Raw genomic sequence first — 12,981 nt, 5'->3', positions numbered from 1 at the left:
AAAACATCATCTTTCGAAATACAAAGAAATTTCATATTGCACGGTCCAAATTAAACTGGATCCAAAATTAGGGGTATTTTTGAGGTTTTGGGGGGGTGGGGGGGTGGGCTGGAACAAAATTTACCCCTATTTTGAAGAGGAAAGCTCCCAGGTTCCGCATCTTAAAAAAGTGCATAACCAGCAACAGGCCAACAATTGTATCGAGCTACTAGGGACATAAAGAGCAATTTTTTATGAACCATGTGTTTTGGCCTTTGAATTTATCACATTCTCACAATCATGATATACACTTTCCACACATAATCCTTCCCTCTCTTATTCCTCCTTAACACAAAAACCAAATTCCTCTCATTACACTCTGTATATATGACAATGGTAATCATCACTACTATCAAAATCTACTATGATTATAACATGTCATATAATATAAACACAGACAATAGTTCACCAGCAAAGTAGAAAAAAAAAAACTTAACCTTAAAGAGAATATGTCTCATCATTAACAGCACATATGCAAGTAAAATTTTAAAGTCTAAATAGCCATCCACGTCTCCTATCATTAGACATGGCAATAAACATTTCTCTCCAATTAGGATCGTGAAATTTGTCCAAGGCTTTTACATAGATGTCATCTGAAATATCTTCTATCTTTTCAAGAGCAGCTACACACTTAGTAATAGAACAATCTAATGTTACATGCGGAGAAGTAGCCTCCAAACTCTTACCGTTATTACTCTTAGCTCTTGCCGTAGATGGTTTGGTCGAAGTTAGATGTCTGTCTCCCTTCTGACATGATGTCGACCCTTTCCTATATTTACGATCTTTTACTTGAATTTTTCTCTTTCCATTCTGTGTGGCGTACTCGACTTCTTGTATATCATCGTCTGAATGACGAAATCCTCCATATGCATTATCTTTGTTGAATATGATTTCCAACCATTTATAATAGTAGTCACACCCTTTCTTTTGAAATTGAGCAGTTTTATCATGTGCCTAAAATAATATATGCATATCATCAATACATTAATTAACATGTTAATATTGAAAAATAAAATTAATGGAAATCCAACTGACAAAAATCCTACAAAAATTAAGCCATACATACCTGAAGATAATTTTGCCAGACCTCAGCACTTGCACTAAAAGTGTTAGTTTCAGCATTCCACTTAAACTCAGGGTTTTGCAAGAGTGAATTAAATTCATGATACATGGCTTGTAGCCTATGCATTTTCTCTTTTAGTTGTTCCTTTTTATAGGTCCGATTTGTTATCGAATTCAACTCAGAAGTCATAAAGTCCCACTCGTCGTCATTTGACATATTTCCACATGTAGCTTTACGAACCATAATGTTTATGAAAGCTTTAGTTTCTAAGTCAGGCCAAAGCTTTGAATCACTATTATCAACATTAGTTGCCATCTATCATAAAAATAAGCATGAACAATTAGACTTTGGTTTTTTTGACATGAAATTTGTTACTATTGCTACAATGTATATATAAATCATAAAAAACCATTTTAGCCATTCATAGAACTAGACGAAAACGAAAATTTCAACAAAGGGAATAAATGGGTAGCCATAAATAAAAGAAGATTATAAATCAAAACATACAATGATGAATTTGAGTAAAGATGAGAAGAAAAAAAGTTTTCTAGCACACAAAAAAATAGCATCAACAACCCAAATGCATGTGAAGAATGTTATTTGTTTCGTGTAACGGAAGTGACTCCGACTTCTAGAATCCATCCAGTTTTTCATCACTCAATTTAATAATCAAGCATTCAAAGTACAAACATAATGAAAGTAATGACTAACCTGAGATTTTTGCTTTAGTTCGATGAGATCAATCTGATCATAGAGAACGACATATATCTCATCTCCCTGACACATGCAGCAACAAAAAAAAAATGTTTCAAGCCATAAATAAAAACAATTACTAACAGTAATATGTTGTTAGTTACTGGTCTGTTGGGAACCAAAATCACAGAACAATGAATCACAGAACGTTTGGTGACTCTAAGAGGGTCTTGGACACCAACGACAACTGACGCCGCCCTCTAAAAGTAGAAGTTCATTATCCTCTTTGTTCTTATGATTGAGATGCTGACCTGATCCATATTTGTTAGAAAAGACAAGGAAAAAACAAATGAGTTGAATGTGAAGGAACGCCATTTGTTTTCTCCTGTTTTCGCCAAACTGACACCGGCTAAGTCACTATCTCATATGTTACCACAAGGATGACCATGAACTTCTACATTCGGGGTCCGATCTCCAATGTCAATTATCATTGAAGTTTAAGATGATTTTCAAGTATTGCTGGAAGATAGAACACAACCTATCAAGCTGGAGCTTGGTTTAAACTCAACATGAAACAATGAATAGACGTCACCAACCACAAACCTTGGAAGGTGTCTGATCTGCTCGGAGGAAACGCCCATTGAAAAGAAAAGCAACTTCAGTAACCTCCAAACAATATTTACGACAATAAAAATCCATAAGCTTTTCCAATCGAGAATTAAAACGCATTTCGAACGAAGCTTCATACCCATCCTACAAAAGCCAAAATCCAAAAATTAGCATATACCTCTAATGCAAAGTCTAGCTTTCCAAAGTTAAGATTTATGACAGTAACACAAAAGCTAATAAGATTATACGATATAGAATGATCATTGAAATAAGGCAAATCCAACCAATACTACTAGTAGTAATTATACGCTAGTATCCATAGCATCCAAACATTTGATAATAAAAATATAGCAACACATGGTATCCAAACATCTGATAATAAAAATATAGCAACACAAAAAGAAATTGAACTAGAGTTAAATAAACAACAACAAGAACCAACATTAGACCAAAGCCCTAGAAACTGAAAGAAAGATTGAACCTGGCCTTTGATCTTGAGCATGATGTTGCCAGATCGGAAATTTGTATATATTATGTCCCCGTCCTTCAAGTGCAGCTGCAGCAAAATATATTTTCAAGTCATAAACTAAGAACGTAAACAAGTATCATAATAGCATATCTAGTAATTATGAAGCAAGAACACCTCTAGGATTAGGCGTTTCACAGTGTCCAACACGCTTCAGTGTCCGACACTTGTATGACACCAGTATGACTCATTTCAAAAGACTCAAACATGTGTCCTAAAAAAATTGTATTTTCCTTTGTTTCGACACTCCTTGATCGGCGTCCAACACATGTAGAACACCCATACGACACGTGTCGGACAACAACTCAAACAAGTGTTCCAAAACAATTTAGTTTTTCTTTGCTTCAACACGCCTTAGACACTCATTGGACACATCTCAAACACATCAAAGATATGTCGAAACAATGTTGATCAATGATGGGGTTTTTGAAAGGGATCAATGAGGGGTTTAAAGACATTAAATTTGATTACCAATGTTTTTTAAATTATGAGTGTGACAGGTCTCTATGCTTCATAGGGTGCGTTTGATTCGCAAAACAGCAAGTACCACACATGACAGAACAAAATAGTACAAGACAGGACAAAACTGTATCATAGAGAGATAGGGCAATAACATTTTTTATATTCGAATATAAAATGGATATTTTCGTATTTTTATATTTGTATTGTGGACAAAAAGTTGTCATATGGTTCGGGACAAAAATTCTTGTTTTTACCCTGTCCCTTGCTACCTATTTTGTCCGGTCCCATAACCAGATACTTAATCAAACAGGATATGCCAATAGTTGTCCAGTCCAATACTCTATTTTTTAGCAGAACAAACATACCATAGTCTAGAAACAGTACAAACCTCATTTGGAGTCTTCTCTTCTTCGATGCAACCTCGGCCAGCTGAAAATAACACTGAATTAAAATCTCTAGAGTACCTATCACTGTAATCAATCATGAGCTTTTTGAATTGACAGCTTCTTTTCATTGTGTAGACAAATGGACTCCCAAACTACAGCAATTAACAACAAATTGAACATTAAGTAAGATACAATCAAAGTTTAATTTTTAAGCAACCCCATGAATCAAAACTCAAAATAAACATAATTACATGACCCATCTTCAATGTGAGTTTGATGTGTGTGTCCTCTTCAGTCACTTTCATGCCTTCCTCCTTGCTACCAACGCTCGTCGACTGCATTTTCAAATTCTTCTTCGATGGATTCATCCAACAAAAGCTGTTTACTTGCTTTTGAATTTCGCTCAGTTTTAAGGGATTTTCGCCGTTAGGTTTTTTTTTCTACTTTTAGGCTTTGTTTGGATTGATGGTATGAGATGGAATGGAGTGGTATGTGGTGGTATGAAGTGAAGTTCCATTGTTTGGATTCTTTAAAAATGAATGGAATGGAGTGGTATGTGATGGTATGGATTCCATCCCATTCCATCATTTTCTCTTATTTTTCTTCCCCTCCAATTTTGGGGTGTATGGGATGGAATACAAAATGTCCAAACAATGGAATACATTTTATGCTTCATTCCATCCCGCTCCGCTCCATTCCATCTTATTCCATTCCGCTCCATTCCGTTATGTACCATCAATCCAAACATAGCATTAGCGATTAGGGTCTGTTTGGTTCGGGGGTTTTGGACGGGAGGGGAGGTGATGTGGGGGAATATTTTAGATTTTATGTGTTTGGTTCATTTTTTTGGAGGGGAGGGGAGGGGGGAGGAGGGGAGCAAAATTCCTCATATGGCAACTTTTTGGGGGGATTTGGAGGGGAGAGAAGGTGAGATAGGTTATTATAAATTTAATTACATTGACAAAATTATCCCTAATTTTGTATTGAAATCCAAAACTATCCTTATTAAAAATTTAAAGATTAATTATCTCTCTTTATTATTCATCATGCTACTTATTTTATTTCTTCAGAATAATTTTTTTCCTTTTGCGTGGCATCAACAATTTTTTGTTTATTTTTTTATTTCTATTTTCATTTATTTTGTTTTATTACGTTGCATCACGTTTGCAACGTTTTGCTTGTTTAACTTCTTTTTTTTTTATAAACATTATACTCCTTTATTATTACATTCTTTTTAATGATATATTATTACTTTTCTGAAACATTATATATTATTGTTAATTGTTATACTTTATCAGTAATTTATGTTAATAATCATCAATAAATTATTGTAAAAAAAAATTTGTACAGTTGCAATTTATGTTAATAATCATCAATAAATTATTTTCATGTATTTATAGATAATTTAAAATTTTATATTTTTTTTTGTTAGATGATCATAAAGTTAAAGAAATTATTATGAATATATAGTTCGATTTGCACCGAATGTTATAAAATCAGGAGTCTCTTCTATGTTTATAAGGACGAAAAGGTAAATTAGGTTTAAAATACCTCCCTCCCCTCGTGAACCAAACATATCTATAATTAAAATTTCTCTCATCCCCTCCCCTTCCCTCTTTTGAACCAAACACATATGTAATTAAAAATTTCTCCTCCCCTCCCCGTCCCTCCCTCCCCCTCTATAAAAATCCCTCCACTCCCCTCCCCCTCTATTGAACCAAGGTGGAGTGTTCGGTTCTAACTCTATTTTTATTTTTGTTTTTAACCTTACTTGGATTTTATTCATATTTCGGTGATGCTCATTAATCACTTGAGTTTCATAACTTAGTTGTTCGAACTCATCATAACATAAGGTTTTTTTTTTTACATAATTTGCATAATATTTTCGAATCGATATCCCATTACATAATATTTTTAAAAATATGAAGCTCTTATATATATACTAGCGGGTCAGGCACGCGTGTTTCGCGCCTGCCTGTGTCTAACTTATGTCAAAAAAAATGTGTTATATTATGGTGAGTTTATTAATAAAAGATTTTTGTTGCTAAAAAAACAGTGCCTTATGTTATGGTCAGGTCAGTTTGTTAATAAAAGATTTTTGTTGCTACTAAAAAAAATCAAGAGTGTTGTTGTTATTATGAAAAGTTCACACTGATGGTGGCTCTGCAAGTATACAGAATTGCTACCGAGTAATAAAGTAGTAAGTTATCGTCTGCACAGGGATTGTGCCAAGGCGACTAGTTTCGTTTAGAAATTAGGATAGTTTTGCTTTCGCTTTGTTGGTTTGAAAATGTTTTGACAAATAAAAGTAAATAGCAATTAAAGTAAAGGGCAATAGAAGTATAGAATAGATATAAATACCTATATATAAAGAGAGGAGTGCTAGCAACACACTCCAATAACAAACACACTCTCTTTTATTGGTTAAAATTTATATGGGTCCCATAAAAGTTATATGGGTCCACATTTTTTTATGGGACCCATGTGAATTTCAACCAATAAAAGAGAGTGTGTTGGAGTGTGTTTGTTAAAGAGTGTGTTGCTAGCATTATTCATATAAAGATGATACAAAAGTTTGACAAAAAAAATGGATACAAAAGTAAATAGCAATTAAAGTAAAGGGCAATAGAAGTATAGAATAGATATAGATACCTATATATAAAGTTGATACAAAAGTTTGACAAAAAAAAATTGATACAAAAGTTTTGGTGTTGACTTTTCATAATACCAACAATACCCTTGATTTTTTTTAGTAGCAACAAAAATCATATTTTTTGTTTTACGTAAGTTAGACACAGTCAGGCACGGAACGCGCTTGTCTACCCTCTAGTTATTATTATTATTTATTTTATTTATTTTTAAGGAATTATTATTATTATTCTTGTTGTTGTTATTAGCTATTTTGTGCAATGCTTGCGAGATATTTTTGTTGTTAATGCAAAGTAGAGTTGCACAATAGCTTATTTTTATTTGAAGATTGAAGAGACAGCTAAAGCTAATCGAAAAGTTGTTTGGTTAGCTCGTTTGTATTAGAATTTTAGAGGCCTATATTCAACCACAAAAGCTAGCTTAGCTCGTTTGAGGTTTGCACTACACTTATAAAGGCTATCTTTGCCATATCTCTAGCCAATGTGAGACTTCTAACACACCCCCTCATGTCCAGAACTGAACAAGCTGGAACGTGGGATCAACAACAACGGGTGGCCCAAATATGAGAGGTCTCCACAACAAACAACAAATGGATCTAGGATAGACTCTGATACCATATTAGAATTTTAGAGGCCTATACTCAACCACAAAAGCTAGTTTGAGAGTTGAGGTTTGCACTACACTTATAAAGACTATCTTTGCCATATCTCTAGCCAATGTGGAACTTCTAACAGTTTGGTAGAGAGGAGATTCGAAATAACATAATTGTTTTTCTTATTTGATATTTAAATCTCTTTTATTTTTCTATTTTATAATTTCAACAAATTATTGGTTTTTTATACATTGAATTCATGTTCATATATAACTTGTTACTCTTACACGCACATACAATAGAAAGAAATGCACTTTGCTTTTAAACCACGTAAACAAATATATCCTATACAATCAGCATCATTTTTGCAACGTCTAAATCCTGTAATGGCAAATAAGAATAAAGGATTGTTAGCAATATGGTACGTACTAGACTGTCTGTAAAAGAAAATTGAAAAATGGTGTGAAGATATGACTTACTGCTGCTATTGGTTACAACAAGAAATAAAGAAAGAAGAATGATCAAAGCATAAACAAACTTGAGATTTCGAGCCATATATTTTTCTCCTATTCAATTAAAAAAATTGAAAATTCTTTGATCACTTTATAAGTAAAAATTATATGGTTTGTTAACTACAATTAAATAGTATTTTCGAGTTGCAAGAACAAAATTATTAGAAATAAATAAATTAGTTAAATATTTCTAAGGTACATCAATGTGTCATATTTAATTCTTAAGCTTACCGAATCGGTCAATTAAACCAATTTTTGTATATAGATTTTTCTGACCGTCAAAGTTCATTATTTTTTATTAAAATTTTATTATTTTTTATTTCATTTTAACCTTTCATGATAGACAAGAGAAAATCTCAACAAAATAAAAAGAAAAAAAAAAGATAAATTAAGAGTTTGGTGAAGTAATATAATTCAGTGGCATTATATGTATTAAAATAAAACCAAAAAATAAAACAAGATTATTGGGACATAGACCAAAATTCGATGTAAAAAAAGGAAAACAATTAAATAGAATAAAATTTAGAAATACACTTAAAATGAGTGTTGTAATCGCTATTAATTTATTTGGCTTGTTGAATCTTTAATGTTTTCTTCTGAGTCTTTGATAGATATAGACTATAGCTAACTTCTTCTTCAATAGTAGGTATTACAATATTTTTCCCAATTTGTGTATTATTTGCATCACACAAAAATTTCAAGTAAATGAATGTGTTTCTGAATTGTTTGTAGATCAAAGTTTAGGTCCCTTTCTAACGTGAGATTTGTGAACTTATAAAATATCACAAAAATTATTTTCTGCATAAACATATAATCGTTTGAAATTGTTTTCTTTATTCACAATGATGATGCTTTGGTGCCTAAATAGAATCATTTCTTTATCCAATAAAATATGGTTTATCACCTTTACTCATACATTCATACTGGACATTGTAGATATTCAAACTTTTGATATTAAAACTAATTTAGTCTTTACAAATATATAATGTTTTGTTTTTTATTTTTATTTTTATTTTGTTTTAGTCCTGATAATATATAGAGACTCAAGTTTGAACTCAAATTCTTCATTTATTAATAGTGTTTTAAAATTTGGACCGGTCCGACGAAAACCGTATGGTTAGGGATGTCAATTTGATCTGTAAATATAAATTTTTGTGGGTTTGAGATCCGAAGATAAGGAATTTTTCCCTACGGAGATAGGGATGGAGGAAATATCCCCTCCCCCCCCCCCCCCCCCCCGAAGGAAGTTTGAGGATGAGGGATGAGATTTTATCCCGTGCCCCGCGGAGACTACATCCTTGAACACTTATTAGACTACTTAAATAAGAAAAATCAAATATACTACGCATGATACTCGAAGTAAGAAAAATCAAGTATACGTAGTATGTATACTGCATGAATGCATGATACTCGATGAGGTACGCGAGTTTCTCAAAACATTGAATTGAACGATAAGAAAAGGAAAAAACACGTTCACGCAAAAAGTAGAAATGAATACTCCTATGTTGATTTGATGAATTTAGTTTGATTGGGAAAACAAAGTTTAGAGTGTGAAGCCAAATTTTGGGTGATTGCGTGTTTGGAATTTTACGACTCTGTCTGGCGGTAGGTAGTAGGGTCACACATGTGCCGGCCGAATAATAATAATATTTATGGTCAAAAGAAAGGTCTTAAGGGTGCATATAGATAGCCTAAAATTAGTGGTTTAGGATCAAATTCTTTCAACTAATTCAATTGGGAGAATAAATAAACAAATTCTAATCCAAAGTGGGTTTAAAATAGCCTCTAAATTTTTATTTTTTATTTTAGTTTATAATGTTGACAATGAAAATCAAACCAAAGACCTCATGCATACTATCTAAATCCCTCACTACTAGACCAAACCTAGTGGCTTAATAGCCTCTAAATTTTACTCAATGAAATTGTAACGATATAGCTATAGTTAGTTGATCTTTTAACTTGTCAAAAAATACCATAATCAGTTTCATCCTAAAAAGTTAGAAACTAAAATCAGATTTTGTTTGGATTTTTAAAATATATATCCTAAAATTGTTAATAATATATATCCTAAAAACAATATTAGTAGTCACATGTTATTACTGATAAATCAGAGATACAAACTAAGAGAATAATAAGGGAGACAATTAGGATACTTGAGAAAATAAGGGTTACATAGAGAATATATAATAAACCTAAAATTATTATTAGACTAAAAATATAAAGGCCTAATGATATACGGTCCAAACTAATATCTAACAATTACCTCTCGGTGATTTTGTTTTCTGTCCTAATTTTTTGTTTCCATACGATGTTATTACAAACACCAAATGGATTGGGTGCATTCAAATTGACTGTGCAGTCATGCAATCACTCTATTTTAATGGTCCAAATTCAAAACTCACAAAATAAAAATAAAAAAACATAAAAAAAATGGGTGGTCGAGATTTACATGCAGTCATTATTTGACTACATGAAATCCATTTCCTCCAAATACTTCTAGTTCTAGTTATTATTATATTTCTTAAAATATAAAATAACAAAACTTATAGTTTTTTTTTTCTGATCTAATAATTAGTATATTTTTGAATTCATTAATTTCTAATACGTAGAAAGCGACGACGGCATGTATGTGGATGGGAATAGTAAAACCGTAAGAGGGAAAGTTGCTCTTTCATAAACAAACATAAAGAAAAGAAGGTTGCAAAATTTGCATTAAATGTAGAGTCACAAAACAAAACTCGCGGGAATCAATTTCCCGCCCAATGGCGGTAACCACTAACCAACAAACAAATTGAAAGGAAAACCGAAGCTGTCATGCAAAGCTGTACAAGATACAATAATCATCTCAAATCTCAAAATTCTATAAATATAAAAAATAAAAATAAAAAAATCATCTCAAAATTTAAAAGGGTTGGTATATAGAGCAACTCTTCTATGGTACGTGATCACAAGCATCAATTTTATATACACTCACATATAATTAAATTATAGAATTAATATTTTGATTTTATATATATATATATATATATATATGAAATGATTAAAAGAATAAAATGAAAAATTAATATTTTGTGAGTGTGACCAAGATTATATTTGATAAGTATAAGAATAATCCTAGTATATATATTTGAGTAATTTTTCTGTGGCAAAACTTAAATAATATTTGTTAGGCACACTCGTAAGAAACTGTGCGTATAAACCTTTTCCCAAGCAAGTGTACCTCTATTTTATTTTTTTTACTTTCACAACCAGTTTGATCTGGTTTGGGGTCAATTTTTGCATCAATTAGTTTCAGCCTCACCTGATTACAGTTACGGGGATCGAACTGTGGTCCTCCCTACCAAGTTTTATATATCTATATATTTACTCTAGTACTTAATATTAAAAAAAGAATTGCTTTTTAGATTCAATGCACGGCCGATCTCGATTATTTGAAGGTCTCTCTTGAAAGTTCGAAATGAAATTTTTAATCAAATAACATAAAAAAATTATAAATTATAGTTCTCATTTAAATTATAAATAATATAAAAAAAATAGTTATCATTTGTAACCAATAAAACATTCTTATTCTTGTATAAAAAAATATATTATTTTTCTAATCAATAACAACAAAATACCTTCTAACTACTTAAAAAGTCTTCATTCTAACAATTTTTGAAGCAAATTTATCGGTTAACCTTCATATTATATATTTTTCACGAGATGATCATTGTCGATTGCTATAAATATTAAGTCATTAAATTTTTTTATAACATAATAGAACACAAGTTACACATTACACTATTTTTATTTTTTAAAATTAAACTCTTTATTTTTTCTAGAGAATATAATTTTCTTTTTGAAGTCAAAAAAATGGAGGCCTAACTACATAGCTCACCCAGATTCACCTAGAGTTGAACTCAAGACTGACCCTGAGTCTCTTATTTATATGAGTGTGATGATAATAGTCACTTTTTTTTTTGGTCAAGATAATAGTCGGTTTAACCATACACTTATTTTAACATTCACGTTTTTATTAAATTAAATATATGTATATCTCACAGTTTTAATTGAAATCCATTTCTAAAATAATAAGAATCACTTTTCTAAATATATTGCACTTCAATATTTTACTTTCTTTTTCATGTGAGGGGTCTCTGTTGGGTTACATTTTCGTTTATTGCACCTCTCTCTCTCAATATCTCTTTCACCATGTTTTTTTTGTCTCAATGGGAGCTACAGAAAACAAACCATCGCTACAAGATATAAATGATCCTCTACCAGTGTGTTTACCTAAATGGAGATTCAATGCCATAACTATATATTATTATTAGTTTTATAAAAGAAATTTTTTAGTGAGTTGGGTTCTAGGATTCACCAATTATCATGGCACAATTTAAGGTTTAGATTTTAGATAGAGGTACTTATCGAGTAAAACATGTATCTAGACCAAAATCAATCCATTGAAATCAATGAAGATTCCTGTAAAATTAAGTTGAGAGAAAACATATAAGTTTAATTCTCTTTGCAGATTTAGGTTTTGTTTGAAAAGATAAATAGGATAACTTATAGCTTATACAGAGTAACTTATAAGTTAAAAGTTCTATTTGGTAACAGTTTTAAAAAAGAGCTTATAACTTATTTTACTAGCTTATAGTATATTTTTCTAACGTTATTCCAAGTAGCTTATGAGCTTATATATTATAACTTATCATTTTTTATTCCAATTTTATCCTTATCATCTTACTTGAAAAAAATAAATATTAATTAAACATCTTTTTTATGTCATTTCATACTTATATACGCTAGTTCAACCGATAATTTTACCAAACAGTACAAATTTAATCAGCTAGTTTATTCGCTATAAGCTAAAAGTTAACTTATAAAATATCCGTGTTAGATAATAAAATAATAGGTTATATTATTGGGCCCGTTAGTTTAGAGTCCATTAGGTTTTATTATATATTCTCTAATAACCTTTTTGTAATGTTAAGTTATTGGTATTCTATGAAACCCTAGCCGTCTTTCTATTTTCCTATTTTTGTGTATCTCTGATTCTAACATGGTATCGAGAGCTTGTTTCAATCCTCCTTAGTTGTATGTTGTTATTCCGCTAGCGAGATTCCCAAAAGTTTGGGAATGTATTTGTATTGATTGATTTGGTTCGGTGGAGCTTATTTTTGCATGGAATTTGTAAGTGGTATATTGTTGCTTTTCTTGGTGATCGACTTTTATTCAATTTGTGAAGGGGTATATTGTTTTATCAGATTGGCATATTGTTGGTCAGCGATAAAATACTAATAATAATTGGGTCTTGTGTTTAACTATACTTCTTGCATCTGCGTTGGTAGCCTTCTCAATTCTCTTCAAGAAATTAGTTTGTTTGGAAAATTGTTGGTATTATGGCATTGGAATTTGGAAGGATTTCAGTGGGAATTTGGAAGGCTCTTGGTTACTGGATTATAGTAACA

General features: G+C 31.2%; 2 protein-coding genes across 2 annotated transcripts; both read right to left on the bottom strand.

Moving 5' to 3' along the window:
* Positions 1 to 377: 377 nt before the first annotated feature.
* LOC123918971 lies at positions 378 to 1,888 on the bottom strand. Its single transcript, XM_045971174.1, has 3 exons — positions 1,814 to 1,888; positions 1,106 to 1,332; positions 378 to 993 (listed from the first exon to the last, which is right to left on the bottom strand). The coding sequence occupies exons 2-3, from the start codon at positions 1,316 to 1,318 to the stop codon at positions 526 to 528; spliced, it is 681 nt and encodes a 226-aa protein (XP_045827130.1). The 5' UTR covers positions 1,319 to 1,332; positions 1,814 to 1,888; the 3' UTR covers positions 378 to 525.
* Positions 1,889 to 1,906: 18 nt separating this feature from the next.
* On the bottom strand, positions 1,907 to 4,533 carry LOC123918972. Its single transcript, XM_045971175.1, has 5 exons — positions 4,030 to 4,533; positions 3,781 to 3,930; positions 2,886 to 2,960; positions 2,399 to 2,548; positions 1,907 to 2,314 (listed from the first exon to the last, which is right to left on the bottom strand). The coding sequence occupies exons 1-5, from the start codon at positions 4,144 to 4,146 to the stop codon at positions 2,276 to 2,278; spliced, it is 531 nt and encodes a 176-aa protein (XP_045827131.1). The 5' UTR covers positions 4,147 to 4,533; the 3' UTR covers positions 1,907 to 2,275.
* Between the last annotated feature and the right edge of the window lie 8,448 nt (positions 4,534 to 12,981).

The sequence above is a fragment of the Trifolium pratense genome, linkage group LG3 (genome assembly GCF_020283565.1).
Source record: "Trifolium pratense cultivar HEN17-A07 linkage group LG3, ARS_RC_1.1, whole genome shotgun sequence".
NCBI lineage: Eukaryota > Viridiplantae > Streptophyta > Magnoliopsida > Fabales > Fabaceae > Trifolium > Trifolium pratense.
The sequence above is the reverse complement of the archived record's forward strand: the minus strand, read 5'-3'. Positions and strand labels throughout refer to the sequence as shown.